The 27899-nt window shown below is 36.5% G+C and overlaps 8 protein-coding genes, 1 long non-coding RNA gene and 2 pseudogenes across 17 annotated transcripts; 6 read left to right on the top strand and 5 right to left on the bottom strand.

Annotated features, from left to right (window-relative positions):
* Nucleotides 1–1462: 1462 nt before the first annotated feature.
* Nucleotides 1463–1778, bottom strand: AT3G26486 (annotated as a pseudogene; the record flags this gene model as incomplete). Its single annotated transcript has 1 exon — nt 1463–1778.
* A 550-nt stretch (nt 1779–2328) lies between these two features.
* Nucleotides 2329–6992, top strand: AT3G26483 (annotated as a pseudogene; the record flags this gene model as incomplete). The annotated part of the gene is made up of 1 exon: nt 2329–6992.
* A 1402-nt stretch (nt 6993–8394) lies between these two features.
* On the top strand, nt 8395–12088 carry AT3G26480 (Transducin family protein / WD-40 repeat family protein; the record flags this gene model as incomplete). Of its 2 annotated transcripts, NM_113555.2 has the most annotated exons (15): nt 8395–8653; nt 8743–8919; nt 9010–9156; nt 9230–9575; nt 9701–9819; nt 9900–9977; nt 10100–10264; nt 10345–10389; nt 10493–10662; nt 10748–10826; nt 10916–10992; nt 11073–11202; nt 11290–11419; nt 11502–11668; nt 11744–12088. In NM_113555.2, exons 1-15 carry the CDS (start codon nt 8534–8536, stop codon nt 12086–12088), a joined length of 2295 nt encoding a protein of 764 aa, NP_189279.1. In that variant the 5' UTR covers nt 8395–8533. The 2 variants fall into 2 exon arrangements, with proteins under 2 accessions (NP_189279.1, NP_001326137.1); NM_001338804.1 differs by lacking the exon at nt 11744–12088 and having other exon boundaries at nt 8405–8653; nt 11502–11692.
* AT3G26470 (Powdery mildew resistance protein, RPW8 domain-containing protein) lies at nt 11719–13429 on the bottom strand. The gene is made up of 2 exons (NM_113554.3): nt 12810–13429; nt 11719–12718 (listed from the first exon to the last, which is right to left on the bottom strand). Exons 1-2 carry the CDS (start codon nt 13215–13217, stop codon nt 12461–12463), a joined length of 666 nt encoding a protein of 221 aa, NP_566794.1. The 5' UTR covers nt 13218–13429; the 3' UTR covers nt 11719–12460.
* AT3G05015 lies at nt 13087–13348 on the top strand. Its single transcript, NR_141143.1, has one exon. It is a non-coding gene; the product is annotated as an other RNA (long non-coding RNA).
* Nucleotides 13430–14703: 1274 nt separating the features above from the next.
* Nucleotides 14704–15679, top strand: AT3G26460 (Polyketide cyclase/dehydrase and lipid transport superfamily protein). The gene is made up of 2 exons (NM_113553.3): nt 14704–14943; nt 15040–15679. The coding sequence occupies exons 1-2, from the start codon at nt 14754–14756 to the stop codon at nt 15306–15308; spliced, it is 459 nt and encodes a 152-aa protein (NP_189277.1). The 5' UTR covers nt 14704–14753; the 3' UTR covers nt 15309–15679.
* A 175-nt stretch (nt 15680–15854) lies between these two features.
* AT3G26450 (Polyketide cyclase/dehydrase and lipid transport superfamily protein) lies at nt 15855–18126 on the top strand. The gene is made up of 2 exons (NM_113552.4): nt 15855–16251; nt 17500–18126. The coding sequence occupies exons 1-2, from the start codon at nt 16062–16064 to the stop codon at nt 17766–17768; spliced, it is 459 nt and encodes a 152-aa protein (NP_189276.1). The 5' UTR covers nt 15855–16061; the 3' UTR covers nt 17769–18126.
* On the bottom strand, nt 15862–22797 carry AT3G26440 (transmembrane protein, putative (DUF707)). Of its 6 annotated transcripts, none has more exons than NM_001035694.3 (14): nt 22620–22744; nt 21912–22003; nt 21705–21816; nt 21503–21622; nt 21319–21423; nt 21146–21232; nt 20946–21061; nt 20756–20857; nt 20574–20687; nt 20428–20484; nt 20225–20345; nt 20054–20128; nt 19912–19947; nt 15862–19793 (listed from the first exon to the last, which is right to left on the bottom strand). In NM_001035694.3, the coding sequence occupies exons 2-14, from the start codon at nt 21941–21943 to the stop codon at nt 19680–19682; spliced, it is 1191 nt and encodes a 396-aa protein (NP_001030771.1). In that variant the 5' UTR covers nt 21944–22003; nt 22620–22744; the 3' UTR covers nt 15862–19679. The 6 variants fall into 6 exon arrangements, with proteins under 6 accessions (NP_001030771.1, NP_566793.1, NP_001325580.1 ...); NM_113551.4 differs by lacking the exon at nt 22620–22744 and adding an exon at nt 22318–22587; NM_001338803.1 differs by lacking the exon at nt 22620–22744 and adding an exon at nt 22133–22341 and having other exon boundaries at nt 19459–19793.
* AT3G26445 (beta-1,4-N-acetylglucosaminyltransferase family protein) lies at nt 18615–19241 on the top strand (the record flags this gene model as incomplete). Its single annotated transcript, NM_148754.1, has 2 exons — nt 18615–18647; nt 18918–19241. 2 exons carry the CDS (start codon nt 18615–18617, stop codon nt 19239–19241), a joined length of 357 nt encoding a protein of 118 aa, NP_683596.1.
* A 558-nt stretch (nt 22798–23355) lies between the features above and the next one.
* Nucleotides 23356–27844, bottom strand: ATRZ-1A (RNA-binding (RRM/RBD/RNP motifs) family protein with retrovirus zinc finger-like domain-containing protein). The gene is made up of 8 exons (NM_113549.3): nt 27756–27844; nt 27298–27411; nt 26290–26932; nt 25898–26188; nt 24708–25789; nt 24181–24350; nt 23821–24091; nt 23356–23728 (listed from the first exon to the last, which is right to left on the bottom strand). Exons 2-3 carry the CDS (start codon nt 27406–27408, stop codon nt 26306–26308), a joined length of 738 nt encoding a protein of 245 aa, NP_189273.1. The 5' UTR covers nt 27409–27411; nt 27756–27844; the 3' UTR covers nt 23356–23728; nt 23821–24091; nt 24181–24350; nt 24708–25789; nt 25898–26188; nt 26290–26305.
* AT3G26430 (GDSL-like Lipase/Acylhydrolase superfamily protein) lies at nt 23434–27844 on the bottom strand. Its single transcript, NM_113550.3, has 9 exons — nt 27756–27844; nt 27298–27408; nt 26290–26932; nt 25898–26188; nt 24708–25789; nt 24423–24632; nt 24181–24350; nt 23821–24091; nt 23434–23728 (listed from the first exon to the last, which is right to left on the bottom strand). Exons 5-9 carry the CDS (start codon nt 24940–24942, stop codon nt 23472–23474), a joined length of 1143 nt encoding a protein of 380 aa, NP_189274.1. The 5' UTR covers nt 24943–25789; nt 25898–26188; nt 26290–26932; nt 27298–27408; nt 27756–27844; the 3' UTR covers nt 23434–23471.
* Nucleotides 27845–27899: the final 55 nt, after the last annotated feature.

The raw sequence follows: 27899 nt of genomic DNA, 5'->3' as shown, positions 1-27899 counted from the left end.
TAATATAATTAATGTCGTTTAAAAAAAAATTAATATCTAAAATACAAAATTGATATAACATCTTTTATAGAGTAACTATTAAGAAAAATATATATATAGTATATATCTTTTGTAAAATGCAAAATTTATTTAATATTATATTTTGGTTATCGGCATCATACGCTTGTTCTCAAGGATTTTCTCAACTCTGTAGCAGATATATATCTTTCATTCTCTTTAGAGTTTATGTCACGCTTTATCTTTTGGTTTATGTCGATGATAACGTTATCAAGGATATTTTTTTCAACAAGTTCATGATTTATGGATCCCATATGCTCGTTTCTCCTTTATAATTAAGGATCTAGATAATTGACAATATTTTCATGGAATCGAGTTCTCTCGCACTTCAACTTCATGGAAACTCTTTATGAGTTCTAGATCCTTTAATCCAAAAATATATGATAACTACCTTGCTATCAACAAAATTATCCTAACCAATCCATCAATAAAAGAAGAGCATTAATGGTTGGCCTCCAAAATAATTTTGTGCTACTTGTGTGGAATTAGATCTCTCTCACATCCAGTGGCCGTTCATGCTTCCTCGGATGCGAATTATCAAATAAACAGATTCGGGATACAATGGATTTTTTATCTTCCCGGTAAAATTGGCATCACATAAGAAAATCTCTGATTATCAACTGTGATAACATTGGTGCAATCTATCCACTTTCGAATCCAATTTTTCATCTTTGAATGAACTATGTTGTCATTGATTTTTTATTTTATCAGAGGTACTTGTATGAGGTGGTTTATGTCTTTACAGAAGATCAGCTTGATTTTGCTTTAACCAAGTCGCGACGCACTCTAGGGACATTTGTTTTTTAGGTCTAGCTAGGGCCAAGTTCATTTCTTCATAGTAACAATATTAGAAGAACCGTACCTATTGAAATCATTAGATTATATGTTTACTTGTTCTAATACACTAATCACATATCCCATGTAGATGTAACATCAGTGTATTTATGCTTTGGATTTTTTAATCATGAATATAGGAGTCACTCATTTTCTTACATATAGTGAATATCCTTTGGTACAAATTATTAATAAATTAATTTCTAAACATATCAGTTCAGAATTTGAACATATTTGGATAATGTTTCCAGTTTAAAAATCTGTGATTCTTAGTTCCCAGTATTTAAAATGTGTTGGCAACAAAATCAAACAACAGAGTACACAACTTTTGTCTGTCTCGGATCGGTCGTTTTCCAAAGCTTTCAATGGGTATCTCGAGTGCCCCATATAAGGGTCCATAATTATAAAACTTTTTACTATTAGCTCCTCATAATTTGTTTTTGTTTTGTTAAGCAGCTCATACATTAATATGTTACATTTTGAGTCTTTTTATTTTCTGAATATAATATTAAATTAAATTCAAGAAAAAATAAAGGGTAGGTCATCAAAATGCAAAAGTTGCTTCTTTTTTTCCTGAATTTGAAGATGCATGAATTTGTTAAGGGCGTAAACCATGTTTAAGAGTAATAGTAATACCGTATGTCGCTTTCCTTTCGAATGACCGAGAGTTTATTTTAAATTTGCTTTTCCATCCAATTGACGAGTTTAGTTGCAGGAATCAGCTGCTCATCATGCTTCCTTCCATTACGCTCCCGCCATATCGAATGTATATTGTTATTTGAAAACTGTAGGGAGCTAAGAACGTTTGAATCCTGCCTAATTGAGATTCTTTTTTCTTCTTCTTCGGACTGTTGTAAGTTGTTACAAACACATCAGTGATAAGGTATATATTGTGCAAAATCCGTAATTAAAGAAAACATTAAGAAGAAATAAACTGGATGAGTTGGTTATTAGAGAGAATGCATCTTGTGTTGAGACAACAGCTCGGATTGGTGAAGAGAAGAACCAGATCAGAGCTGTGATCGGACACGAAGCAGAGGAAGCTGTAAAGGTAAACTCTTCAGATGACATTATCAAGAAGGTTCTGAGATTGGGCCAAATTGAGAATGCAGCAAACCTCAAGCCCAATAAACAACAGGCCCAAGCGCAGACCCTAAACAACTCTCAGCTCCAACGGTCATCTACTGCAAAAGAAGACAAAACCAAAAGCACATCAAGATTGGATCAAAGGACAAAAACAAGGAGCTGTGCTGGAAAAGAAGGAGTGGTTTTACAAAACCGTTTTGACTGTCTAGGATCAATAGAGACCTGACATGTGTCAGTGAAAACCCTAGTGTCACTAAGATTGTAATGCCTATAAAAGGAAACATGATGTAACCTTAAACCCTAAGGAGAATAATCAAGAGAAATGAAACTTATCTTCTTCATATTTAGCCTTTGAGCATCTTTACTTTCATGGTATCAGAGCCATGGATTCTCAAATCCAGCTCTACTCGCATCCTGTCATTCACATTTCCAACTACGTTACGGTTCAACTTACTGAGAGAAACTATCTTCTCTGGAAGACTCAGTTTGAGTCCTTTCTCTCTGGACAAAACCTTCTAGGGTTTGTCAATGGTGCTATCAAGCCTCCTCCAGCTGTCAACACTCTCACACAGATCAATGGTCTCACCACAGAAGTCCAAAATCCTGACTATCAAGCATGGCAGAGATCTGATCAAGTTGTTCGAGCATGGCTTCTGGGATCTCTATCAGAAGATATTCTCAGAGAGGTTGTTCATACCATCACAGCACAAGAGGTTTGGACAGCTTTAGCTCAGCACTTCAATAAGGTATCTTCATCCCGTCTCTTTAAGCTGCAAAGAAAACTGCAAACCATAGAAAAGTTAGATAAATCTATGGAAGACTATGTTAGAGAGATCAAGAGAATCTGTGAACAACTTGCATCTATTGGTAATCCGGTTAGTCAGAAAATGAAGATTTTTGCTGCATTACATGACCTAGGAAGAGATTATGAACCAATCAAGACTTCTATAGAAGGATCTATGGACTTACATCCTCCACCTACTTTCGAGTCTGTGATTCCTAGGTTGACTGGTTTTGCTGATAGAATGGCTGGTTACAATGCTGGAAATGAGGTGTCTCCCCACTTGGCATTCAACATTACCACAACTAATGGTTCCCATTACTATAGTAGCCAAGGTCGTGGAAATGGAAAACCTGGAAACAACAACAAAGGGAGATTAAATTTTACAACAAAAGGAAGAGGCTTTCACCAGCAAATCTCATCAGGTTCTTCAGGAGGTGACAGAATAATATGTCAGATATGTGGCAAACCTGGACATCCTGCTCTGAAATGCTGGCACCGCTTCAACAACAGCTACCAACACGAGGAACTGCCAAGTGCTCTAGCTGCGTTAAGGATTACAGATGTTACAGAGACTGCTGGTCATGATTGGTTTACTGATTCGGCTGCAACAGCTCATGTCACAAACTCAACTAATAGGCTTCAGCAGTCTCAGCCTTACTCAGGATCTGATGCAGTAATGGTTGGTAATGGTGAGTTTCTCCCCATAACTCACACTGGATCAACTAGTCTTCAGTCAACCTCAGGTAATCTTCCTTTAACTGATGTTCTAGTTTGTCCTGATATTAATAAATCCTTGATATCTGTTTCTAAGCTCACATCAGACTATCCCTGTTGTGTTGAATTTGACTGTGACACTGTGCGTATTACTGATAAGGCAACAAAGAGGTTGTTAACAATGGGGCATCACAATAAGGGGTTGTACATGTTGAAGAATCACTCACCTCTTGAAGTCTACTATTCCTCAAGACAGCAAGCTGCAAGTGATGCTGTTTGGCATAGAAGACTCGGTCATCCTAATGCTCAGATTCTTCAGCACCTGTCAACAACTAAAGCTATTTCAGTCAACAAAAACACCAAGATGGTATGTGAAGCCTGTCAGCTTGGGAAGAGTCTTAAGTTACCTTTTTCTGCTTCTTCGTTTGTAGCCTCTAGACCTTTGCAAAGAATACATTGTGATCTTTGGGGTCCTTCACCAATAATGTCAGTACAAGGTTTTCGATACTATGCTGTTCTCATTGACAATTACTCACGCTTCAGCTGGTTTTATCCCCTCAAGTTGAAATCAGACTTTGCTTTGATATTTCCTGTGTTTCAAGCAATGGTTGAGAATCAGTTTCAATAGAAAATTGGAACCTTTCAATGTGATGGTGGGGGTGAGTTTATAAGCAAAGACTTCATAGCTCATCTACAAAAACATGGCATTCAACAACTGATGTCATGTCCACACACACCTCAACAAAACGGTTTAGCAGAAAGAAAACACAGACACATTATTGAATTAGGACTCTCAATGATATTCCAAAGTAGTATGCCACAGAAGTATTGGGTTGAGGCGTTCTACACTGCAAATTTTCTTATCAATCTACTACCAAGTTCAGTATTGGAGAAGAAATGCAGTCCCTATGAAGTTCTAATGGGAAAGCCTCCAAATTACACATCACTACGTGTCTTTGGGTGTGCCTGCTATCCTACCCTAAGAGATTATGCAACCACAAAGTTCGACCCTAGATCACTCAAGTGTGTGTTCCTAGGATACAATGACAAGTATAAGGGCTACAGATGCTTACTTCCAACCACAGGGCGTGTGTATATCAGCCGTCATGTCATCTTTGATGAGTCACTCTTTCCTTTTTCATCTATGGCTTACATTCACTTGCAACCTGCAAATGTTACACCATTGATGTCTGCTTGGTTAAAGGGTTGCTCAGTACAAGAACAGAATCAGACTGGTACTTCAACAGAAAATCAAGATCACAATGATCAAAATTCAGTACCTTCTGGTAGGGTTTTGTTGAGAGAAGAGGAGAGTACTGGGTGTACGGCAGGCTTTGATCATGTTCCTATAGGCAACAGCTCTTCTTCTTCTACTCAGCAAATCACTACCTCAGAAGACTCTCCTATCATTCAACCGCTGCCATCAACTACAGAACAGTCTACTCAGAATCAATCTTCTCAGAGTGCATCTTCCAACAGTGAGTCATCTCAGGTCCAAACAGCTCAGCCATCTCAGTCTACCCACCCTATGACAACAAGATTAAAAGATGGAATCAGAAAACCAAATCCGAGGTATGGTTTACACACTCAAAGAGTATCTTACCCGGAACCTAAAACAGTGACAGCTGCTTTAAAAGATGAAGGCTGGACTGATGCAATGCACGAAGAAATGGACAATTGCTCTGAAGCTAAAACCTGGTCCTTGGTGCCCTATACACCAAATATGCATGTATTAGGCAGCAAGTGGGTTTTCAGAACTAAACTCAATGCTGATGGGTCCCTTGACAAGCTGAAAGCCAGACTGGTTGCAAAGGGATTTAATCAAGAAGAAGGCATTGATTACCTGGAAACTTATAGCCTAGTGGTGAGAACTCCGACAGTTAGATCAGTTCTTCACCTAGCAACCATCATGCAGTGGGACATAAAGCAGATGGATGTGAAGAATGCCTTCCTCCATGGTGATCTCACAGAGACAGTGTACATGATGCAGCCTGCAGGTTTTGTAGAGAAATCAAAGCCAGATCATGTCTGTCTTTTGCATAAGTCTATCTACGGATTAAAACAATTCCCACGTGCTTGGTTTGATAAATTTAGCACTTATCTGATTGAGTTTGGCTTTGAATGTAGCAAGCCGGATCCATCCTTGTTTGTATACATCAAGAACAAGAGTATCATCCTGCTGCTGCTTTACGTTGATGACATGATAATAACAGGAAACAGTTCAGATGCGATGTCAAAGCTATTAGACAGCTTGAATACTGAATTCAGAATGAAAGATATGGGAAGACTACATTACTTTTTGGGGATTCAAGTGCAGTTTCATTCAGAAGGAATGTTTCTCTCCCAACAGAAGTATGCAGAAGATCTTCTTGCTGTGGCTGTGATGAGTGATTGTGCTCCAATGCCTACTCATCTGCCACTTCAGTTGACTGCTATACCTGCACAAGATGAAATCTTTGACAATCCAACATATTTCAGAAGTCTTGCAGGTAAACTTCAATATCTTACCTTAACAAGACCTGATATACAGTTTGCTGTTAACTTTGTTTGCCAGAAGATGCATGCTCCAACAGTGTCTGACTTCAATCTGCTCAAACGAATTCTGAGGTACATCAAGGGAACTATAACAATGGGGATCTCCTTTAATAAGAACACATATTGCAGATTGAGAGCTTACTGTGATAGTGATTATGGAAATTGCATAGACTCACGAAGATCCATTGGAGGTTACTGTACCTTCCTTGGTACAAATATCATCTCATGGTCCTCACAAAAGCAAGATTCAGTCTCCAAAAGCTCAACCGAAGCTGAATATCGAACTCTGTCTGACACTGCCTCGGAGGTAACCTGGTTAGGATCTGTTCTCAAGGAATTGGGCATTCCTCTACTTGACACTCCAGAAATCTATTGCGACAATCTCTCCTCCGTGTATCTCTCTGCGAATCCAGCTTTCCACAAAAGAAGTAAACACTTTCAGCTACACTATCATTATGTTCGAGAGAGAGTAGCACTTGGAGCTCTGATTGTGAAGCACATACCTGGTCATCAACAGATCGCGGACATCTTCACCAAATCTCTCCCCATCAAGCCGTTCTGCGATCTTCGTTACAAACTAGGCGTCGATGTTCCACCTACGCCGAGTTTGCGGGGGGCTATTAGAGAGAATGCATCTTGTGTTGAGACAACAACTCGGATTGGTGAAGAGAAGAACCAGATCAGAGCTGTGATCGGACACGAAGCAGAGGAATCTGTAAAGGTAAATTCTTCAGATGACATTATCAAGAAGGTTCTGAGATTGGGCCAAATTGAGAATGCAGCAAACCTCAAGCCCAATAAACAACAGGCCCAAGCGCAGACCCTAAACAACTCTCAGCTCCAACGGTCATCTCCTGCAAAAGAAGACAAAACCAAAAGTACATCAAGATTGGATCAAAGGACAAAAACAAGGAGCTGTGCTGGAAAAGAAGGAGTGGTTTTACAAAACTGTTTTGACTGTCTAGGATCAATAGAGACCTGACATGTGTCAGTGAAAACCCTAGTGTCACTAAGATTATAATGCCTATGAAAGGAAACATGATGTAATCTTAAACCCTAAAGAGAATAATCAAGAGAAATGAAATTTATCTTCTTTATATTTAGCCTTTGAGCATCTTTACTTTCATTGGTTAAGAGAACACTGAAAGCAACAATTCATATGTATAAAAATCTGAAAAAATAATTCAACATTCTAATTCATTAAACGTAGGATTTACAAAAGTCCCACTTTGTCTCCCATTTTTAGTCATCGTTCATGATGGTTGTATGCGAATAGTTTGATGAACAACTATAATTATTACATTTAGTTTGTTTCCAACGAGCCATATGTCAATGTTTGTTACGCTACAATTTTTATTTTTCTTATTTCTTAAACTTTTTACTTTGGAATAAGTTGATATGTATATGAATCATCTACCATTTCTCGTTTTTTCACAATAAATCCTAAATTTTTTGAACATTTTGTCTATATATAACTTTTCCATGACATAAATTAACCTTAGATAATATTGTATCTAAAGGTATAAACTACCGTTCCAAGTCTGATTAAACTATTGACCCTAAACATTTTTAAAACTGTTAGATCCACAAGACGCACAACTAGTTGATTGCATAGTCTTTTGAAACAAGACAAACAAACACTATATCAAAACAATATCATCTTTCTAATTTTATTTTAGTTATGTCGCTATCTATATGAACGATTTTCCGATAAGCTAGTCATATGCAAAAGATTTATAAAAAAAGTAATATGTTGACGAGGAAAGTGATAGATTGATAAATTAAGAACATAAATGTTTTTGAAAAGAAATTATAGCTAAACTGTCATAAAATAAAATTATAAAATAGATTAACTTATATATAATAGAAGCAACTTCAGTTTTTTAAAACATTCATGGAATTAACGATGGATATCGAAGTTTATTGGTCAACCTAAAATCATACCCATACATTTTAGTATTTATTGGACGACCTCAAAAATCAAAGTCATTGTCGACCATTGTAATACAGTTAATGTCGCATACTATGCCTCTGAATCATCCATCCATATTTTGTTAAAACGAAGTGAGTTTGTTAACTACAAAATTTCCAATTATTGGACTATACATTATATTTTGTTTATCCACAGGGTTTTTCACATAAATTAAGAAAATACAAAATACTTAAGATCTTGAAAAATTATGTAAGTTATTTTCTTGCCGTCTCATTTTATTAAAGATAAAACAGAAAAAATAAACAAACAGGCCGAGGCCCAACAAGGTCAAGGCCTAGTCCAAGAAGCGAAACCCAAACATGGAGGAAGAGAATGAGAGGAGTCATCACAGAGCCAGGTGTTACGAAGAAAGTGAAACTACAAGTACAAGCATATAGTACTAAGTACTAGTCGCAATTTGGTCACAGACATAATTTCCTCGAAAACTGGGTACATTGTAATATTTCGTCGGAAAAACGTCGCAAAATCTAATTTTTAATCGCCGAGTAAGATGTTTGCGTCTTCTCAGAATCTCCGTGAGTTGAAGGAAAATGATTCGCGGCGGAAGAAACAACATTACTTCCGCTCCGGCGTTTTCGAAAGACGCAAAGAAGCTTCTTTTATGCACAGCCAACACCGTCTCTGTTTACAGCGTCGCCACTGGCTTAAAGGTTTTATCTCTCGACTCGAGCATCCTTCCTTTTAGGGTTTCCCTCTAATCTTCTTCTCTCATTAGCGTATGCGTGTGTGTGTTTTTAAGATTACTTCACTCGAGGATCATACAGCGCCTGTGACGTCTGTGATTGTTGATCCGTCTTCCGACGAAACCGTCAGTTACTGTTGGACTTCGTCGCTCGATGGGAAAATTCGGATTTGGGAGTTCTCTGCGCCGAAGCTTTTGAAGATATTTGATACCCACCTTCCAATTCACTCTCTGGTCTGTTAAAGTTCCATACTTTGCAGCTTATAAACAAAAATTTGATAACTTTCAATTGCCCTTTTCTAAGTGTCTGTTGGGACTTTGTAGGTGATGATTCCAGCTCAAGTGTCACATTCCGTGATTGCTTATGTTTCGGTTGAGGACTATTCAAGTGTGTCCAAAGATTTGTTTGGACAAATCCGGAGATATGATCTCACTCAAGACCCTCTTCATAGTGGAGACACTTTGAAAGAGGTCAGATTTGTGGATTAACCATTTTTCGATTAGCCTCATGTTTGATTCTATAATCATTTTTGTTAATGTGCAGATGGAAGAACCAAAACCTATTGTTTTAAGTCCCTCTGGAGAGTTTTTCGGCGTCTGTCATAACTGCAGTATACATATATGGAATGTGGCATCAGAGCACCTCATGCCAAAGGAGACGACATTACATCATACAGAGTTGATTACTGTTTTTGCTTTCCATCCCAATCAGAGAATATTAGCAGCCGGTGATGTAACAGGAAGAGTGTTAATTTGGAAGGATAATGGTATTGGAGAATTTACTTCAGTGAAAACTGAAGATGATACTGAATCTTGCACTACTTTCAACTGGCACAGCGCTGAAGTAACCGTCCTTAATTTCTCTTCAGATGGAGCACTTTTGTATTCTGGTGAGTCTGAGTTATTTTTTCATCATAGTGACTGTATCTCTGTGTGTTGATAAGGAATTCATGTTTCTTATATATATATATATTGAGTTCTTATGCTATATTTCCTTTGCTTGTGACTCTTTTAGGGGTAAAGGCAGGTGATTTTGTTGTTTGGGAGCTAGGTACAGGGAAGAAGCAACTTTTGCCAAAGATTGGATCTCCCTTGTTGTATTTCATCTTCTCTTCAGATTCAACTCTTTCTTCTGTAAGAGTTTTTCCGTTTACAACAACCGTAGAAAGCAAATGAAGTGTTTCATTAACTCTACTAAGATCAAGAATTTTCAGGTGATTTGTGCAGATAATCAAATTCATCTTCTTAAAATGCCTTCCATGGAGATATTGAGAACGATATCTGGAATCAAGGTTCGTTCTTACTATCATCCGAAATTTTTCCTTGTTATTGTTGGTTTAAGCATGCTCATATTGTATACCGTTTCTGTTGGAGTTAACTTCACATGCATATTGTGTTCTTTACTATGTAATAGCCTCCGACACCAGAGCGTCACGGGTTTATATGCTACGTCAAAACGCGGGATATATGCCTCACCAGAACTGTATCCATTGATCGTTCTTCCGGTATAGCTGCTTTCTGCACAGCGAATCATCGTGTTCAACTCTACAACCTTTTAAGTGACCATGACATTTCAGAGGTTAGCTTCCCAAAAGGCTTATTGAGTTTTGTATCTGATAGTTGTATGATTTTACTATTTAACAAACCTAACATATGCAGGTTCAAATTTGCGATCATCATCCAGACGATGATGATCAAGTCCGGGTTAGTACATTTTGTTTCTTCTCTGTAAGATGACATAGTTGTTACTAGTAAAAGATCCGCTCTCTTTCTGTTTTGTAATAATTTGAAGAATTATGGAAAATAGGTTCTCGTGACTGCGGTTGCTCTCTCTCGGAATGGCTCAGTAATGACTACAGCTGAGGCCAGATTTGCTGCAAGCAATTTCAGTGAAGGCATAGTTTCTCTCAAGTTTTGGGTATTTGTACCGGACAGCAAAACTTTCAGCTTATCGACAGTCATAAATCAACCTCACAGGTTTTTACTTCAATGTTCTTATAAACTTTTAAACTCCTTGATTCTCATCGTGAGTGTAACTTTTGATCCTTCTGTATTCTCACAGGGAAGCTGCAATTACAGCCATTGCCCTTAACCCCGCCCGTTCCATGGCTGTTAGTATATCTTCTGCTGGGGACTTCAAGGTAGGATTACAGAGTAGTGAAAAATGGATCATTTCCTTGGAATATCGTTTGACCTTTTGTGTTACTGATATGACTTTATGTCTGTCAAGATTTGGGTTTGCAGTAGCGACAAGAATCTGACACCTGAGGACTCAAACTGGATTTGTCATGGAGTTGGCTCTTATAAGTAAAAGATTAGGAACCTTTTAACATCTCTCATTACTTAGTCGTTGTGATGTCAAATGAAATTGATGTAATATTTTTCAGGAGAACGCCAATAACAGCTGCTGTTTTTTCCGGGGATGGTTCTTGTCTGGCTCTTGCGGCTAAAACAGTTATTACGATCTGGCACCCGTTAAAGAACGAACTCCTGTATGTAGTTGGAAAGGCAAATGCGGTAAGACTTGTATAACACACAAAAGCAATTCCATGTTCATTAGTTACAGTCATTGTTGAAATCTTAAATGATATGTAAATGTTTCAGCCAATTATGGAACTCTCATTCACTGGAGGAGGCTTCCTTATTGCTGCATCCCATGGTTCCACACCGCACTTATCTGTCTGGGATCTGATGACGTTCTGCTTATCATGGTCATATAGATTATACATAGAAGGTTTATTATTTATCTTTTTGATCATGAAATCTTGATTTTTTTGGTTGTCTAAGTATATTTCATTTTTCCTGTTTATTTGCAGCCATTGCTACTGAAGTGGACTCACCATACTTTGCAGTTTTAACATGGCTTCCAGAATCTGATAGGTTGGTAAAATCTAACGAACAGATATTCCGCGGGAAAGATGGTGCTATCCTCTTGTTTGATGGGTCAGGCCCTAAACCAGTAGCTATTTGGACTGTAATGAAGGTATATACTCTAAGGAAGGATTAATCAAAGTTCTCTCATTGCCGTTAAGAGACTTGATTACAATGTTTATTGCAGGCCAGAGGAGGAACACTTTCATTTGTGGAAGATGGTAAAAAGTCTCAGCCGCTTCTCGCGTATGTAAACAGGAGCCATGAATATGTTCTATTTGATCCTTATAGCGATGAAAAACTCGAGACTAGCGCCATAGATTATGAAGTTTTTCTTGCAGCAATAAGCAAAAAGAAGAAGAGATCTAGGAAGAAAGCATTGATGTCAGAGAAACCTTGGGAAACAATGTTTTGTGGATCAACACTCAATTTCCCGCCTTTCCCCGACTTGTGCGCTTCGTTCTTCAGTTCCCGGATGCAGAAAGAGGTGTGTGAGAGAGCAGATAGACAACCTGAAAGACATAGCTCTTGAGAGACCCCATATTTTGGAACCCAACTTGGATAACATCATTTTGTTGGTAGCCTTTTTGTTAGAGATACAATCTGATTCCTTCAGCTACTAAAAGGGTTGTTTTGATATTAAAAGGGCTTCATTCATCATGTAGAACCTGCTGATTTGAGGTGTATAAACCAATTCTCTCTTTAATACGTAAAAAAGTAAGGTCAATTGTAACGTATGGAAAAAGAAGAAGCTAAAACAGAGTAGTGGACGATAAATTATATTTAAAATTGTGACTGAAACATAATTTAACAAATTGAAAAACATAAATCGAAAGCAATTTGTGTTTTAAAGATCGTAGTCCGCAAGGTTGAGTGGGTTGCAAGTATCCTAAGTCGTATGTGGTCAAGCAGGAGGATTCATGGAGGCTGCAGGAGGAGACATCATCGGTAGGAGGGTCTCGGGGTCAAAGCCGTTGGCTCGTAGTAAGACATCTTGCGCTCGCTTCATCGCAAGCATGTTGTTGATGACGTTGTTGGAGAAGGTGCGGAATTCAGCCTCCAAAATGGTGACCCGCATATCCATGTCTAGGTTAGGCTGGATGTGCTGGTACTGAATTGAGCCAAGTCCGTCGTAGTCACACCCTTTGGTTGATGTGACGTGCTGCAAAAGAAACGAGTATTATAGAGATGGCCTTCAAACTTGGTGAACAAGAAATCACAAGGGAGAGAGAAGAAAACAAAGATAGATAGACCTCATGGGAACGTTCATCAGAATTGGCCCGGAGAAGATGAAGATCGGCAAGGATGTGTGTCAAAATGGAAGCCCTAAAGAAATCAGAGAGGGTCTTCTCTAGCTTCTCCATTTTCTTCATGAGATATAACTGTCGAATCATATTCCAACGATTGCATGTTAAGAATTTGTCCATGAGTTTCTTGCCCTTCTCTAGAGACTCAAAGAGTATACGGATTTGAGCCTGGCGGTGAGCAGGCAGCTCAACTCCACTGTACTGGATCTCTTTGATCGTCGGTTGAATGTTCTCGATCAAGGTGCTGAGGTTGTCGGCTGTGTTTTTGTACCGGCCTGCTCTCGCAGATATCAGAAAGAGCTGCTTCAAAAGCTCCGTCGCTATCTCACCGGCGAAATAATCAGTGACGGCCATTTAGTAAAGGATATGTTAAAGAGAAAAAGTGTGGAGATAGAGAGCTGAGAGACAAGGGGATATGAACTAATTAATCTGTATAGAGGAGGAATTCACCGGTGGAAGTTTCCTAGCAACTCGAAGTGACAAGTGACATCTCCATATAATATTTGTTCAAGAGTTCAATGAAGAAGAAACAAGGAAATTAATGAGAAGGTAGACGTATATTTTATTTTGGCATATTGTCTTGTTTACAAATTTTTAATTAAGGTTTCTTAGAGTCAAATTACTGACATATACACTGACGTAATATGATCATATTAAATCGTTTGATTGGTGTATGTACATATTACTGCTGAGTTTGTGGTTACAAGCAAATCTTATAGATTCCTTTTTATTTTTTACTTTTTTTCTTTAAAACTTAAGCAAAAACATAAACATGACCATATTGTTATAGATTCTAAAAAGTTCAAAAACTTAAGCAAAATTAACGTCAATGAATTACAATACCAGTTGTATACTATTAAATATAAACAAATTATAAAACGACGAAAACTTATCATATATTTTTCAATCCTGCTCTTTAAGGCAATATCAGAATATTGGATAATAAGCTTAAAAAGCAACGTTAAAAAAAAATGAGAGAGATATTTACATTTTTTGTAGTGTGTGTGATGGTACAAAATACAAAAAAAGAATTGTGCTTTTATAGAATAAAAGGTTAATATTTTATTTTACCTTTTGTTTTTTTTATTTATTACAAAATTATGGACTGCCGTTGGACCACTCACATTAACGTATGAGAAAGAACTGTACGCAGTTAATCTACTTTTATTACTAAAAAAGCAATAAAACAAAAATTGTATGCAGTTAGCCGCCTGATTTTTATTTTTTTGCTTATTAAAAATTAAAAACAGTTTATCTGTCACACATTTTGGACTACCAAAAATCTGACTTACCATTCAAAACTTTTAATATCGATCCATAAAATGCAAAAATAAATTAATCTTTTCGTTCTACCTCAAATCTCTAAATTAATAAAAATATGTGATTTTAATTTATACATATTTTCATGTATAAGTATAACTTCCACACGCAAGCACAGTCACACTATCAAATCTATGGATTCAGGTTACTTATGACACGACGATTATATATTAATATTTATCAATCACTATACAAATATGACACAACATCACAATTCAGTACCGACTACAAGTCGCAGTTGCGATTAATGATTGGATAAAATTTAGTAAACATATACGCGATAATTGTCCTCACGATTAGTGTGTTTCGCGTATGATTGATTATCTTGTAAAGGATGATGGACCAACTATACACATTAATAACGTGGTCGCGGATTCGTTTACCAAATCAAGAAAATACATTTCTATGATCCACTAATGCTCTTATATTTTATTTTAATGATTAAAAGAAACGGTAGAAACCATATTTGAAAGCGTCAGCTTCTGATCTATATAAACCAACAAGTGTTATTTCAGCAACCAAAACAAAAACACGAGTGGAAACTTTTAAACAAGAGAGGGAGAGAGCGAAATGGCGACGTCGGGAACATACGTGACGGAGGTACCGTTAAAAGGAACAGCAGAGAAACACTTCCAGAGGTGGAGGAACGAGAACCATCTCTTCCCTGACGCTGTTGGCCACCACATCCAAGGTGTTTCTGTTCACGACGGCGAATGGGACACTCACGGAAGCATCAAGATTTGGAACTACACATTGGGAGGTATATACCTTTATTATACGTTGGAAATTATTTGCATCATTACATATGAATATGACCCAAATATAATTTGACTGATACGTACACATGAATGTAAAGATGGAAAGCAAGAGGAATTCAAGGAGAGGAGAGAGATGGACGATGAGAATAACACAATGAAGGTTGTAGGACTGGAAGGTCACGTGATGGAGCAGCTCAAGGTGTATGAGATCGATTTCCAATTTATTCCCAAGTCTGAAGAAGATTGCATCTGCAAAATCACTATGATATGGGAGAAGCGCAACGATGATTTCCCCGAACCAAGCAGCTACATGCAACTCCTCAAGAGCATGGTTATTGATATGGAGGACCACGTCCTTAAAGCTTAATCAACATCACCATCATCCCTATATGTTTATTAAGTTGTTTTCAATTATATCTAATAAAGTGTGTTTCCTTTCGGAATGCTATATTTTCAATTATATATAATAAAGTGTGTTTCCTTTCGGAATACTATATACGTACCATGTGGTTTCTTAAATCAATATATAAGAAAATGGGTCTTGTGGAGTTACTTTCTGTAGCATATACCTTTAGATGTTGACATCTTTTCCATTCAAGATACACTTGGAGACTAAATTTTACGGTTTCAAGATGATCTAAAGCTTACCAATTGAAGGGAACTGAAATATTTGTAATATATAACAAAACTTCTCAAATTCTTTTATTTTCATGTCGTATTTATTGTAAAACTGTTTTTTGGGGTAAAATATAATTTTACATTCATACCAAAAAAAAAAAAAAACTTAATTTTTCTGAACTAGAAGGATGATGGACCAACTGTACACATTAATAACGTGGTCCGGAATTATTTTATCAAATAAAGAAAATAAATTTCTATGACCCAATAATGTAATGCTCTAATATTTTATTTTATAATTTGTAAAATTAATGCTCACTAAATACTTTAGGTTGAAAAATGAAGAAGAGAAGTTTCTAGCATGATTAAAAGAAACAGTATTCTTAAGCGTCATCTTCTCTATATAAACCAAGGCAACAAGTGTTATTTCATCAACCAAAACAAAACAAAAGAAGAAACACGAGTGGAAGCTTTTAAACAAAATTAAAAAAGAGAGAGAGAAATGGCGACGTCGGGAACATACGTGACGCAGGTGCCGTTAAAAGGAACGGTGGAGAAACACTTCAAGAGGTACAGGAACGAGAACTATCTCTTCCCTGACACTATCGGCCACCACATCCAAAGTGTTACTGTTCACGATGGCGAATGGGACACTCAAGGAGGCATCAAGATTTGGAACTACACACTCGGAGGTATACCTTTCTTTATATATTAGACAATTATCTAAACTTTGAGTATGGGGCATGGGTTGATACCCAACATTAATTTGCAAAAAAATATATATGTGATCATAATATCATGCATATTCATCCTTATGAGGCCATCTCCATCAGTGTTAAGATACCAATTTGGATTTCTTAGTAATATTTTAAACATAATTTAGGTCTGTATTTTTTTTTATGGTCAATCAATTTAGGTATGTATTTAAAATTTTACTTTAAACAAAAAATCTATCATTAAGTGAAGGACATGTATCCATACCTTTTCTCATCAAATTCTACAAGTTTCTTGTTGAGATCTTTTCTTTTTATGTGTTTCTCTCCTCTCTTTTTCTTTTTTCTAAATAGGTGAGATTTTCTTTAGAACCTAGCCCATGGAGGTGGCCTGAGAAGTCTAACTATTGACATGTTGGAAATTTATTGCATCATTTACTTAGGCTATCAACAATGGTTTTTCCATTCAACACCCTCCACATAAGCTTCTTTCCCTTCCACATCATTTTCTCTCTCTTTCACATAATAATTCAATACCTACTCAAATTTTATACTCTACAATGGTTTGTTTAATAAAATTCAACACCCTACCCCACAAATTTTTATTTCATTATTTTTCTTTTCTTTTATGTTTTAAATGGATAAGTAATGAAATTTTAGGGGTTAAATGAGTTATTATTGGGATCCATTTCACTGGAAAAAGCAAAAAAAGATATAGATACGAGTTTAGCGGCTAATGAAAATTTTTTAGTGAAAATAGATGTATTTTTTTCTATGTTCAAATCAAATGAAACAAATCTCTATTTATAGAGTTTAAAAAATGATGAATTTTAGTGTAAAAATAATTTAAAACAAATAAATATTTTATAAGATAATTGACCTCCAATAATTCAGAGGAAAAGAAAATATAAGAAATTTCAGTAGCAAATAAAAGAACATGTCCTATCTTTATTTAACTCTCCCCCACAATTTCTGTCTCCAATTATTTAATAACAAGTGGTAATAAAGGGTCCATTTTTAAAGATTCAACATTGTTGAATCGATTCAACACCATTTAATCTACATATGATTCATTTCTTTATTCAATACCCCACTGTAAGCATTCAACTATTGAATAAATTTTTTCAATAAGCCATTGTAGATAGTCTTATATAAATATGACAATAATTTAATTTACACGCTTTAACAAAAAAAAAGAAAAAAATAATGATTTACATGTATGTAAAGATGGAAAGGAGGAGGTATTCAAGGAGAGGAGAGAGATAGACGATGACAATAAGATAGTGAAGGTTGTAGGATTGGAAGGTCACGTGATGGAGCAGTTCAAGGTGTATGAGATTGACTTCCAATTTATTCCCAACTCTGAAGAAGATTGCGTCTGCAAAATCACTATGATATGGGAGAAGCGCAACGATGATTTCCCCGAACCAAGCAGCTACATGCAACTCCTCAAGAGTATGGTTATTGATATGGAGGACCACGTCCTTAAAGCTTAATCAATATCACAACCACCACCATCATCACAACCACCATCACCATCATCCTATATATTTATTAAATTGTTTTCATTTATATATAATAGACTAGATAAGAACCTGTATAATGTGCGGGATAAAATGATTGAAATAAATTATTATGTATAAAATTATTATATGAGATATCATATATGTTTGTATACAAGAAAATATGTAACTAAAGTTTTCGTTTTATTTAAATTTACGTTTATTTCGTATAAAAATACGTTCCACCTATAAAATATTTGAAACTGAAAAAAATGATTTAATTTTTTTGAAATCTTTTGATTTAGGCTGTATGTTAAGATTCTCTATAATTAAATAAAAAAAGATAATTGGATCAAAGATTAAAATCGAAAGAGAATCCAAACTGTTTAATTTTATATAATTTTTTCTTGTATATATAATAAATTTTAACTTTTAGGATTTTGTTAGATATGTTGTTTCACTATTACTTCATAAAATTATTATATGTTTGAAATGATGCAATAAAATATTTATTAACAAAAAAAATAAATATATATTCAGATATACATGTCAATAATATTGTATATTACGGAGGTCCTAGACATAACAGAAAAGACAAAGTATTATTTTTGAAAAAGTAATAAATAAGTTCCATTGAAATAAACTTGTAATCGAACATCTACATCAAATTTTCATTTTCCTGATTTTTTATTTGTTAAGCATATATATATATTAAAACTCAACCAGCGATTCATGAGTTTGTTCATGTTTGAATCGTAGTTTTTTTTTTGTAACGGTTGTCTTGCCCTGTGCTATCTGATTGATGTCAATCTTTCATTGCATAAACAAGCCCATGAAGCCATGGTCATCGTCGTTGGAGTCTTTGACTTGGCGGTTAATGGGCCTTATATAAGTCAAGCCCAAATTATCTGGTTTACGGAAATGTGGTGGATGAACTGTTGAAGGAAGAAGACGACGGACACTACTCACTAGTGTTTTAAGAAGACTGATGGATGATATATCCGGCCAGGGTTTGATTCTCCGATCTGCTTGTTTTCGTGTACCCTTCTTTAAAGTTTTAATCTTTCACTCGAATTTTGAGAAGCTAAGCTCGATTCAAGAGCAAGTTCCTAGCTTCTGTTTAGGGTTTTAGGACTTTTGTAGGATTCTGGTACAGTTTTCAGTATCTATAGGCTTTGTTGTGTTCTACGTGGTGTAGATATGGAGTCTTATGTGTTCTTGTTAGTGATTGTTCCGACATTTGTCCTTGCTGATTTGTTGATAATGTCTGATGTTGATGAGATCCCGAGTAGACATACTGTAAACCTTTTGAGATGGTGCAATGAGATTACGCAGATCCCTCATCTACGGCTCAAGAACAGTCTTTATTCGTTTGAGTTCCTTCTTGATAACAAGAGCTGGAGAGCTTCCGTGCACAGGTTTCAGATGGGTAAAACACGTTATGCTCATTACCCACTATCTATCTGATGATATCTTGGCTGATGCAGGATGGCATTGCACGGCGTATCAACGAGTTTATATTCAAGATGAAAGCTTATAGTCATTACTCATTATGATAAGAGTGAGGTTTGGTCATTTCTTTGAACCAAGAAACATAATGTATTGTAATGAGAGCATACTACAATTTCTCAAATTATTTTGCCACAATCTGAAATGAACACAGATTAGTATTGACAATTGTATATTATAGAAATGAAGAGTTTATTAAGAACTTTATTAACTGTTTTGTTACTACAGTATAACTGTTTCTAGAACAGAGCTATATTGCTCTTTTCAAAGAATGTGTCTTGTGTGTGTATGCTTGCTTATGTGCTTATCATATCAACATTCTATTTCTCTTTTTTTCTTACTGAAAGTGCTATCTGAACACTAAAGGTTGTTATTCAGTTCCTCTACTCTTTTGGTTTAAGTACGTGTAGAGTTTGAAGAGGCAGATGCAATTTCTTTCAGATACTTCTGCTCTGATCGGGTCATTCTTTTCTGAAACATTGTCCATTCCCGTTTACATCTCTCTCTTACCTGATCAAAACATGTATATAATTCAGTAATTAACAATATACTCGGTCTAGAACCCGCTAAGTTCAAGAACCTTCTAAGTATATAACACAAGACAATAGCCGCGGTTGAGTTGTTTTACCCCTTGGAACGCGGTTTTCCCTTCCTGCGCGGTTCCCTGATCAATGTATTTGAGAGATCATCTCATAGTTAAAACTATGAACAAAGAAGCTAGTAAATAATGTAGTTGAGTATAGGAAGATAAAGTTTGATCATTTAATAACCTGGCTGCCTAAAGAAGGAATCTTTTGATGAATGATCCATTGAGAATCCACAACACCAATCTTCTCATGTGCAGGCTGTTTATTGAATCATTAAAAAGTGTTTCTTCTTAGTTTCGAAAACGTTTTGTAAAATTATACGCGTTTGTGAATAAGTTGTATTTGTATGTTAACCTCGACGCATTTTCTTAGCGCAAAGTCAAGACCCCAACCGTGAACCAAGTCATTCTGAATCATATGCCACACACAACGCCATGCCTCTCTAGAGAAAACTGGAGCCATAATCTCTATAAACCTGATAAGGAACCGTGCAAAACTTAATGGATCAAGAGAGTATGAATACTTATTGTATTGGTTTTGACAAATGAGATCCATACCCTGCACAAGGAGGTAGGTGAGGGTCATTGCAGCGGCCTGGTTTCTCTTCGACTTCTCTGATCAAAGAATTTGAAAAAGAATCACTATCTTTACTTTACTTAAACCATGGCATTGTACAGTTTATATCAAGAGTTAATTGTTTTACTTGTGAACTTCGATTCCGGGTATTCTCTTTGTTATCTTCCATGTGATTGATTTTCTTGATTCCACAGCGGGTTGCGATATTTCTAGACCATGCTTATTCACAATCTTGATGTACCTGCAATAATGTAGAAAACATTTCATAACAGTTTCTGATTATATTATCAAAAGAAGCAGAGTACTTACTCTTCTGCGTCGAAGTTTTCAACGCCAAGATCTTCATCCCAAATGAATATATATTCATATGGTGCTATGATATCAGGATGCAGAAACCTTTTAGCATACCACCTTCAATAGAAACATATTCAAAACGTTTTATTTAAAGCTTTAGATCAATGGAAACTGAGAGATAAAAAAAAAGTGTTTGTTTTGTTACCACTTGGTTTGCTTAGGTACACTGACGTGTATCGCCCGTTTAGACCATTCAAATTCATCATACTCCGAGGTTTTTCCATCGTAATGAAACAGAACAATGGTGAAGTTATCTGAGAACTATTGAGAGAGTAAAAGATATTAGTTTAATAAGAGTGAAAGATTAGAAGCAAAGGGGAAAGAGAACAAAAACTAGAGACATACTTTTTTGACACAAGCATCGATGTTTTTTCTTTGTTCATAAGAAACAGTAAAAGCAACAAGATACTTAGGCTTCACCACTGGTAAATCCTAAAGAAAAAAAACATGATTTAGAGATCAAGTCAATGATTAAGATGTTTGAAAGATCATTAACAAAAACCTAGAGATGTTATTACATCTTTAGGCAATCCCCACAATCTTCGTAAGTAAAAATCCGATTCGGCTGCAACAAAACTTGGAGGTAACATCTCTGCACCTCGAGGATTCGATGGAACCCAAATCTGCAGAATATCCAAACAAATCTTGTAACTAAATTCACTAAAGATGAGTAATGTTCACAAGGGAGAAACAAAAACATGCCTTATGATGATGTGATGCATCACTTTCGTTTTGTGAACTCGTCTTAGATGATTTCTCCGGTTTCTCATTTTCTATGTAGACAGTAGCAACAGAAGGAAGAATGCTTGATGGAAAATTCATCTGAAAATATATAAACACATCTTTTACAAAATCACACCAAAACATTATTTCTTGAAAAAAAGTAAAATTTTAAAAGTGTTACCTTAGTTAGTGACAATGTAGGGAAAGATATGCCTAATAAAAATCCGATAACTATTCCCGCGAAAATCGATATTACGAGCATCATACCGTCATTCGGTTTCTTACTATTTGAACTGCACAAAAATAAAAACAGAACACTAGGAATCAGTAATCATCATCTCTTTCACAATGAACTCAAGGATTCAATAATCTTGTAAAAGTCACAAACCAACGCATTGAGTTGTCTGCTCTGTTTGCCATGTTCTGAAATTGGTTAAGTTGACCAGAAACAATATCATTCAGTCTCCGAGACTTCACTATCTGCATCATGTCATAAAAAAAAAAGCTTTTTAAGATTCATATCAAATTATCATATGACTTCATAAGTGAAAAAAAAAACACAACTTAAAGAAAATTTCACTTCTTGAACCGAAAATTTCACTTTCTTACACGGTACATATAATTCACTTTCTTACACGGTACATATAATTCAGAGCTAAGAGAAAACTTGAACCGAAATCAAGAAAAACCTAACGACCAAACTCAAATCAGGTCAAGAAGTATTAACTCAAAAGATGAGAGAAAAATGAATTTATCTTATTAAAGAGAGCCTTCTTTCGTAAGAAATTACGTACCCGTAATCTAACAAATAAGACAAAGCACAAAATCACAAGTTATGAACTCTGTTTTTTTCTTTAACATCTAAGTTATGAACTTCATCTATGATTGTGAATATAAAACACATAGAAACGAAAGTAATTTGTATGACAACTATGTGGAATAAACTAAGGGCAATTATGTCATTGATGAAGACGTGAACACAAACTTGCTTAGTTTTGAAAAAGGAAAAATCAGCTAGTAAAAGAAAAGTTGATAATCAGCAACAAAGAAAGATCAAATATGGATGACAAAAAAAAGAAACAAACAAAAAGATTACCAGAAGAGAATATAGAAAACAAAATCTTTAAAATTCGTCGTCTTCTTCGAAAAAAGTTGTCTGAGAATTTGATTTTCCTTAGTTTTATTGGTCTGAGATATGTTTTAGTTCTTCGCGGGTTTAATAATAAAAACGATTAAGAGAAAATAATTAAGAAGAGAACCTGTAATCAGGTGTGACGCGGTGCACGGGATTACGTGAGGAGTTGACTTTTAAGAGGCTCGTGGAAGGAGGGTGACTCTCACGAAGCAGCCAGACTGGAAGACGGTGTAGTCCACGCGCTCAATTGTCCACGTGGTGGTTTATGAATGGTGATTCGTGGCTAATTAAGTGGTATTAAGAATATTATTTTTCTTGAATGACATAATTGCCCTTTATGAATATAGATGAGTCTTAGGTGAAGTGGAGAGGACGAAAGCATATGTGGTTGATACAATAATACGAAAGAAAGAGTGTGTGAATATGCAATGGGTAATTTTAAAGTATTAAGTGTTTTAGCAATATGGTTAACACTTATTTTGGCTGTTATAGAAAATATGTCAAAACAAACAAAAAAATAGAAGGAATAAACTATTTTAATTTCCAACTGTCTCAAATTAATGAAAAAACCTAATATCTCTCGACAAAAAAAAAAAAAAAAAAAACTAATATCTCTATCATTTTTTTATTATTAGTTTCATCAAATACGTTTCACTTCATTCTAAATAGAAAATTCAGATAAATATGACAGGTAGTTACGATTTCACTTTCATGAGAATTTTCTTAGAACTTGACAAAAAACAAATATTCCAAAGAACTTTTATTTGTCCCCATTTTCAAGGACACTTTGGTCATATGATTCCCTAAGTTCTTCTATCTGGTGCAGGCAGACTTCACAGGAAGAGGAGGATCCGAAAACGCCCCGTCGTTTATTTGCTGAAAGATCCAACTGTTTGTCGTTTCAGTGAAATGTATACCGTCCCAGCTAACTCTAAACGACACATCGTTACAAGACTTAGCAAGCACAATCTCTTTCCCTTTGATCATAACTTTAGCTCCACATTTAATAAGCTTGTTGAAATTGTACTTCCCACCATGTCCACAACAAGCCACCAAAGGATACCTAAAACCTAAACCACCAAACTCAACATATAATAAACCATTAGAACCAGTCTAAACCGAGCCCGAGTAACCAAAACATGATAAAAGGCTTGAAGTATACCGAGTTTCTTGGCTTGAGTGATGAGAGTAAGCTTGATAGAGTAGATATCAACATAAGTAAACGCAGCTTCAGAGAGCTCTTTTCTCAACTCAATCACTCTTCTTTTAAGTTCAGAGTTATAGTATCGAGCAATCTCATTACGCGGAATTGCACAACCGTGATTGTCGATTTGAGAAGCCGGTACTGGGAACCGGTCTAAAACATAAGGTAAACAACCAAGTGGAGCTGTGTTGTGTATCCAAAATCTTCTTCCTCCTTTACTATACACCTTCTACAGAGACATTAAAGACAGTTGGTTAATTCAGTTAAATCACACAGCTTTGTATCTATCTAGTGAATAAAGACTTTATCTTTGCTTACACGAATGACGTTAGAGAGCTGATCATGAACATCTGGTATATAAGCCTTGATTTGATCTGAAGTCATGTTAAGTTTTAGTCCAGCGGTGAGATCGTTCTGACCGATGTCGAATGTGTACAATGCTTGAGAGAAATACTCTTTCTTGGGAAGCAATTTCTTAAACACTCCACCTATTTGTAAACCAAATCGGATTACAAAACGTTCTGATAATCTTTTGCAAAAGGTTGAAACTTTTAAAGTACCTCGATTGCGAATGAGTTGTGATCGTGTGATGAAATCGGAGAATTGGACCAATTGAACGTCGAGAGAGATTGGACTCACACCGCTCTGAGCGATGGTTGCGTTTGGTGGCCGGACGGTGGAGCCAGCGGTGGCGAAATTGGCACCATGGCTGAAGTTTGAACCGATGGAGTCTAAGAAAGCATTTAGGTATGGTAAACCTAACTCCTCCGCTGATTTCAAAAATGGGTCGTGAGAAAACTAAGTAAAGAATCGAAATTTATGAATGTGTGGTCAGAACTAAGAACCTATGAAGTCAATGATGAGTCGACCATCTGAGAAACGACCGGAAGGGGAGTGGAAGAAGGTTTGGCCATTTGGGTAAGGGGCTTGTCCGAAAGAGGCAGAAAGGCCACCTGTGTCGGAGTTAGAGTCGCCGAAGTTGAATATCGCCGGGAAATTGCAAGAAGGAGAGCAAGCACGGGGATGTATGAGACATGATGCTAATAAGACACACTTTACCAACAAGAGATTAGTTTCCATTTTCTCCTTTTATCTTCTTCCGGTAAGTGTTCTTAATTTGGTGTGGTCGAGGTACGAGTAACCGAATAGTGGCGTCGAATAGCTATGCTATTCGATTTCTATCAAATAATTGAGTCAACGTTTAAGCTATACACCAACTCATATGTTCTACAAAGTCTTTCTTTATGTTAGAAACAAAGTCTTAAATTATGAGACTTACAAAGTCATTTATTTATGGTAAATTGATTATATATTCACCTAAGCAATGTATGTATGTATGCAATACAAAATTGTGAAAGAAGGTGAACGAACTAGTCATGCATCTAAGTTCTAACCATACATATACTATTCACTTGTATAAAATAATCAAGTCAGTGTTTTCCCGACATAACTCGTGTGACCTATTTATGTATGCAATTTCAACAAATTATCAAAGTAAGGATACCTATTCAAGCGTATATTAACTATATATACATTAACACCATTTCCCAATTCCTGGAGTTTAGAGCTTGAGAATCAAAGGCAGAGGTAGAGGTCACGAGCAAGAAACAAAGTAGACGAAGAGGCACGAAGAACCCACAAAGAATAGATCGAAGATAAACCCAGTGAGCTATACTAGACGAGCCAACCAGAGACCATTTGGCTGTAGAAATTTCCCTAGTTGAAGAAAACTATTGGATTTGACTTGCCAAGATCTAAAATTGCACAAAGTCAATCTTTTTCCTGAAAATGACAATTTGTTGCTCATGAAGGGATGTTTGAGTTCCAGTAGCCAAGTATCAATCAGCAATGTATATTTCCCAATCCCATCACAAGTTTTATAGATCAGTCTTTAATTTTCACGGCTAAACCCGAGTATCAGACCATCCTGCATCATTGTTTACCAGAATCAATAAACGGCATATCCCCATATATAACAACATTTGAATTTTACCAAATGTCGACCTCGGATATTCCGTGGAGATCAATCACGTACCTGAGGCTTTTGCATATTTGGTGTTGGGGGATAACCCACGCATTCATTACGATAAGCATAAAGTAGCACATCTCAAATTGTCTCAAACCAACCAAGCACAAGGTTTCCATAGGGATCAACATATCAAAAGGAGAGAGAGCACTTTAGGAACATAGTCGACTCTTGAGTTTAGGGCCAAAATAGAGAACACATCTTCTTTCTCGAGCTATCCAAATACATTGAAGAAAATAGACCATCAAGCGTAACTTTGACTTGACACGAGCTGAAAGCAGAAACCTTCAACTTCTTTAACTGCAAAAGAAGATATAAAGCGACTTCAACAAAAGTCTTACCAGAACTTAACTTTGAAGGGATACAATAGAAAAAGTTAAAATAACAGAATGCATACATACCCTTTGGAGTAGAATTCTAGTGGAAACCACCAGCTCTGGGGCGGTCATATGGAGCACGACTGTGCCTCTCACCTCCTGGAGCTCCACGGCTGCCACCATCCCGGCTGCGTCCTCCAGCGCGTTCACCACTGCGATCAGGTCCATAGCGACTACCTCCACCATCCCTACTACCATACCTATCATCCTTGGAGCTGTACCTATCATCCTTGGAGCTGTACCTATCATCCTTTGCACCATACCTATCCTCCTTTGCACCATACCTATCATCTTTTGCACCATACCTATCGTCCTTCGAACTGTACCTATCATCCTTTGAGCTGAACCTTCCACCACCATCTCTACTACTTTCAGAAGGACACTCTCTTGCAAAATGTCCAGGCTTGCCACATTTAAAGCAATCTCCACCACCTCGCCCACCAGAGGGACGACTGCGATCACGATCATATCCACGGTCTCGACCACGGTCACCATCATTATCTCTGCCTGCACCACCCTGATGAGGCTGAGCTTTATCAACAGTGATAGTTCGCCCATCCAAATCCATTCCATTCATTGCTGCAATAGCTTCATCCATAGCTTTTTTCTCATCGAAAGTGATGAATCCAAAACCACGGGAGCGACCAGAAAACTTGTCAAGAACCACCTGTGTATCAATAGATAAGGTTTATCTCTCATAATAGTTATGGCAATAAAAATAAGGTAGTAAGATAAATTTCAAATAAAATTATCAAACAGACAACACTACAAACAGATTTGCAAAGAGCAAGAAAATGAACAAATCACTCAAAGCTTCAATGTCTCAGCAATCAGAAGAGCTGATAGCCACTAAAAGAAGTCAGTTACTAAACAGACACGCCTCACCATAAACAGAGTTGCAGAAAGCAAACAAATTACAAAACATATCAAAGCTTCAGTGTTTGAATCTGAAGGCGAAACAGAACAAAGCTTCTAAGTTTCAGTAACCAGAAGAACAGAGAGCCACTGAGGAAAGAGAGATAAAAAATTTACCTTGGCCTCAACGAGGTGACCATACTTCTCAAAGGCATCTCTGAGACCACGATCAGACGTTGTCCAAGCAAGCCCACCAATGAAGCAACGGTACTCCGGATCTTCAGACATCTTCTAAAACAAACAGCCAAAAGTGTTTTTGAACAACGTTAATATGACTTGACTCCCAGAAAAACCAAACACACGCAGCAGATCCAGAAGATATACACAGCTACAACACAATAATTAAGCGTGAAGCAAATCTGAACTCGTTTCTCTAAACATGGTTCGCGCTTACGAGACAAATCCACGAAGGTAATTTCAATTGATCTCTACTCGCAAACAACATATCTACAAATCGTAATTGCGCGATGGTAAACCCTAGAAACTTCAAATCAGAATCGGTACAAAGATGACGAGACATGCAAGCGAATCGATACTTCGGTATAAACAAAGTATAAGAAACGAGAAATCATTACCAGAGAGTACGAGATCTGCTCGTAATTTGAGACGGAACCCTAATTTCTGAGAAGAGGAGAAGCTGCAGAGAAACTTTGGCAGAACACACAAGACACAAGTGAAAGCAAACGACGCGATATATCTCGTATTCGACAGCTAACGGG

This window comes from Arabidopsis thaliana, chromosome 3, assembly GCF_000001735.4.
Source record: "Arabidopsis thaliana chromosome 3, partial sequence".
NCBI classification, from domain to species: domain Eukaryota; kingdom Viridiplantae; phylum Streptophyta; class Magnoliopsida; order Brassicales; family Brassicaceae; genus Arabidopsis; species Arabidopsis thaliana.
The sequence above is the reverse complement of the archived record's forward strand: the minus strand, read 5'-3'. Positions and strand labels throughout refer to the sequence as shown.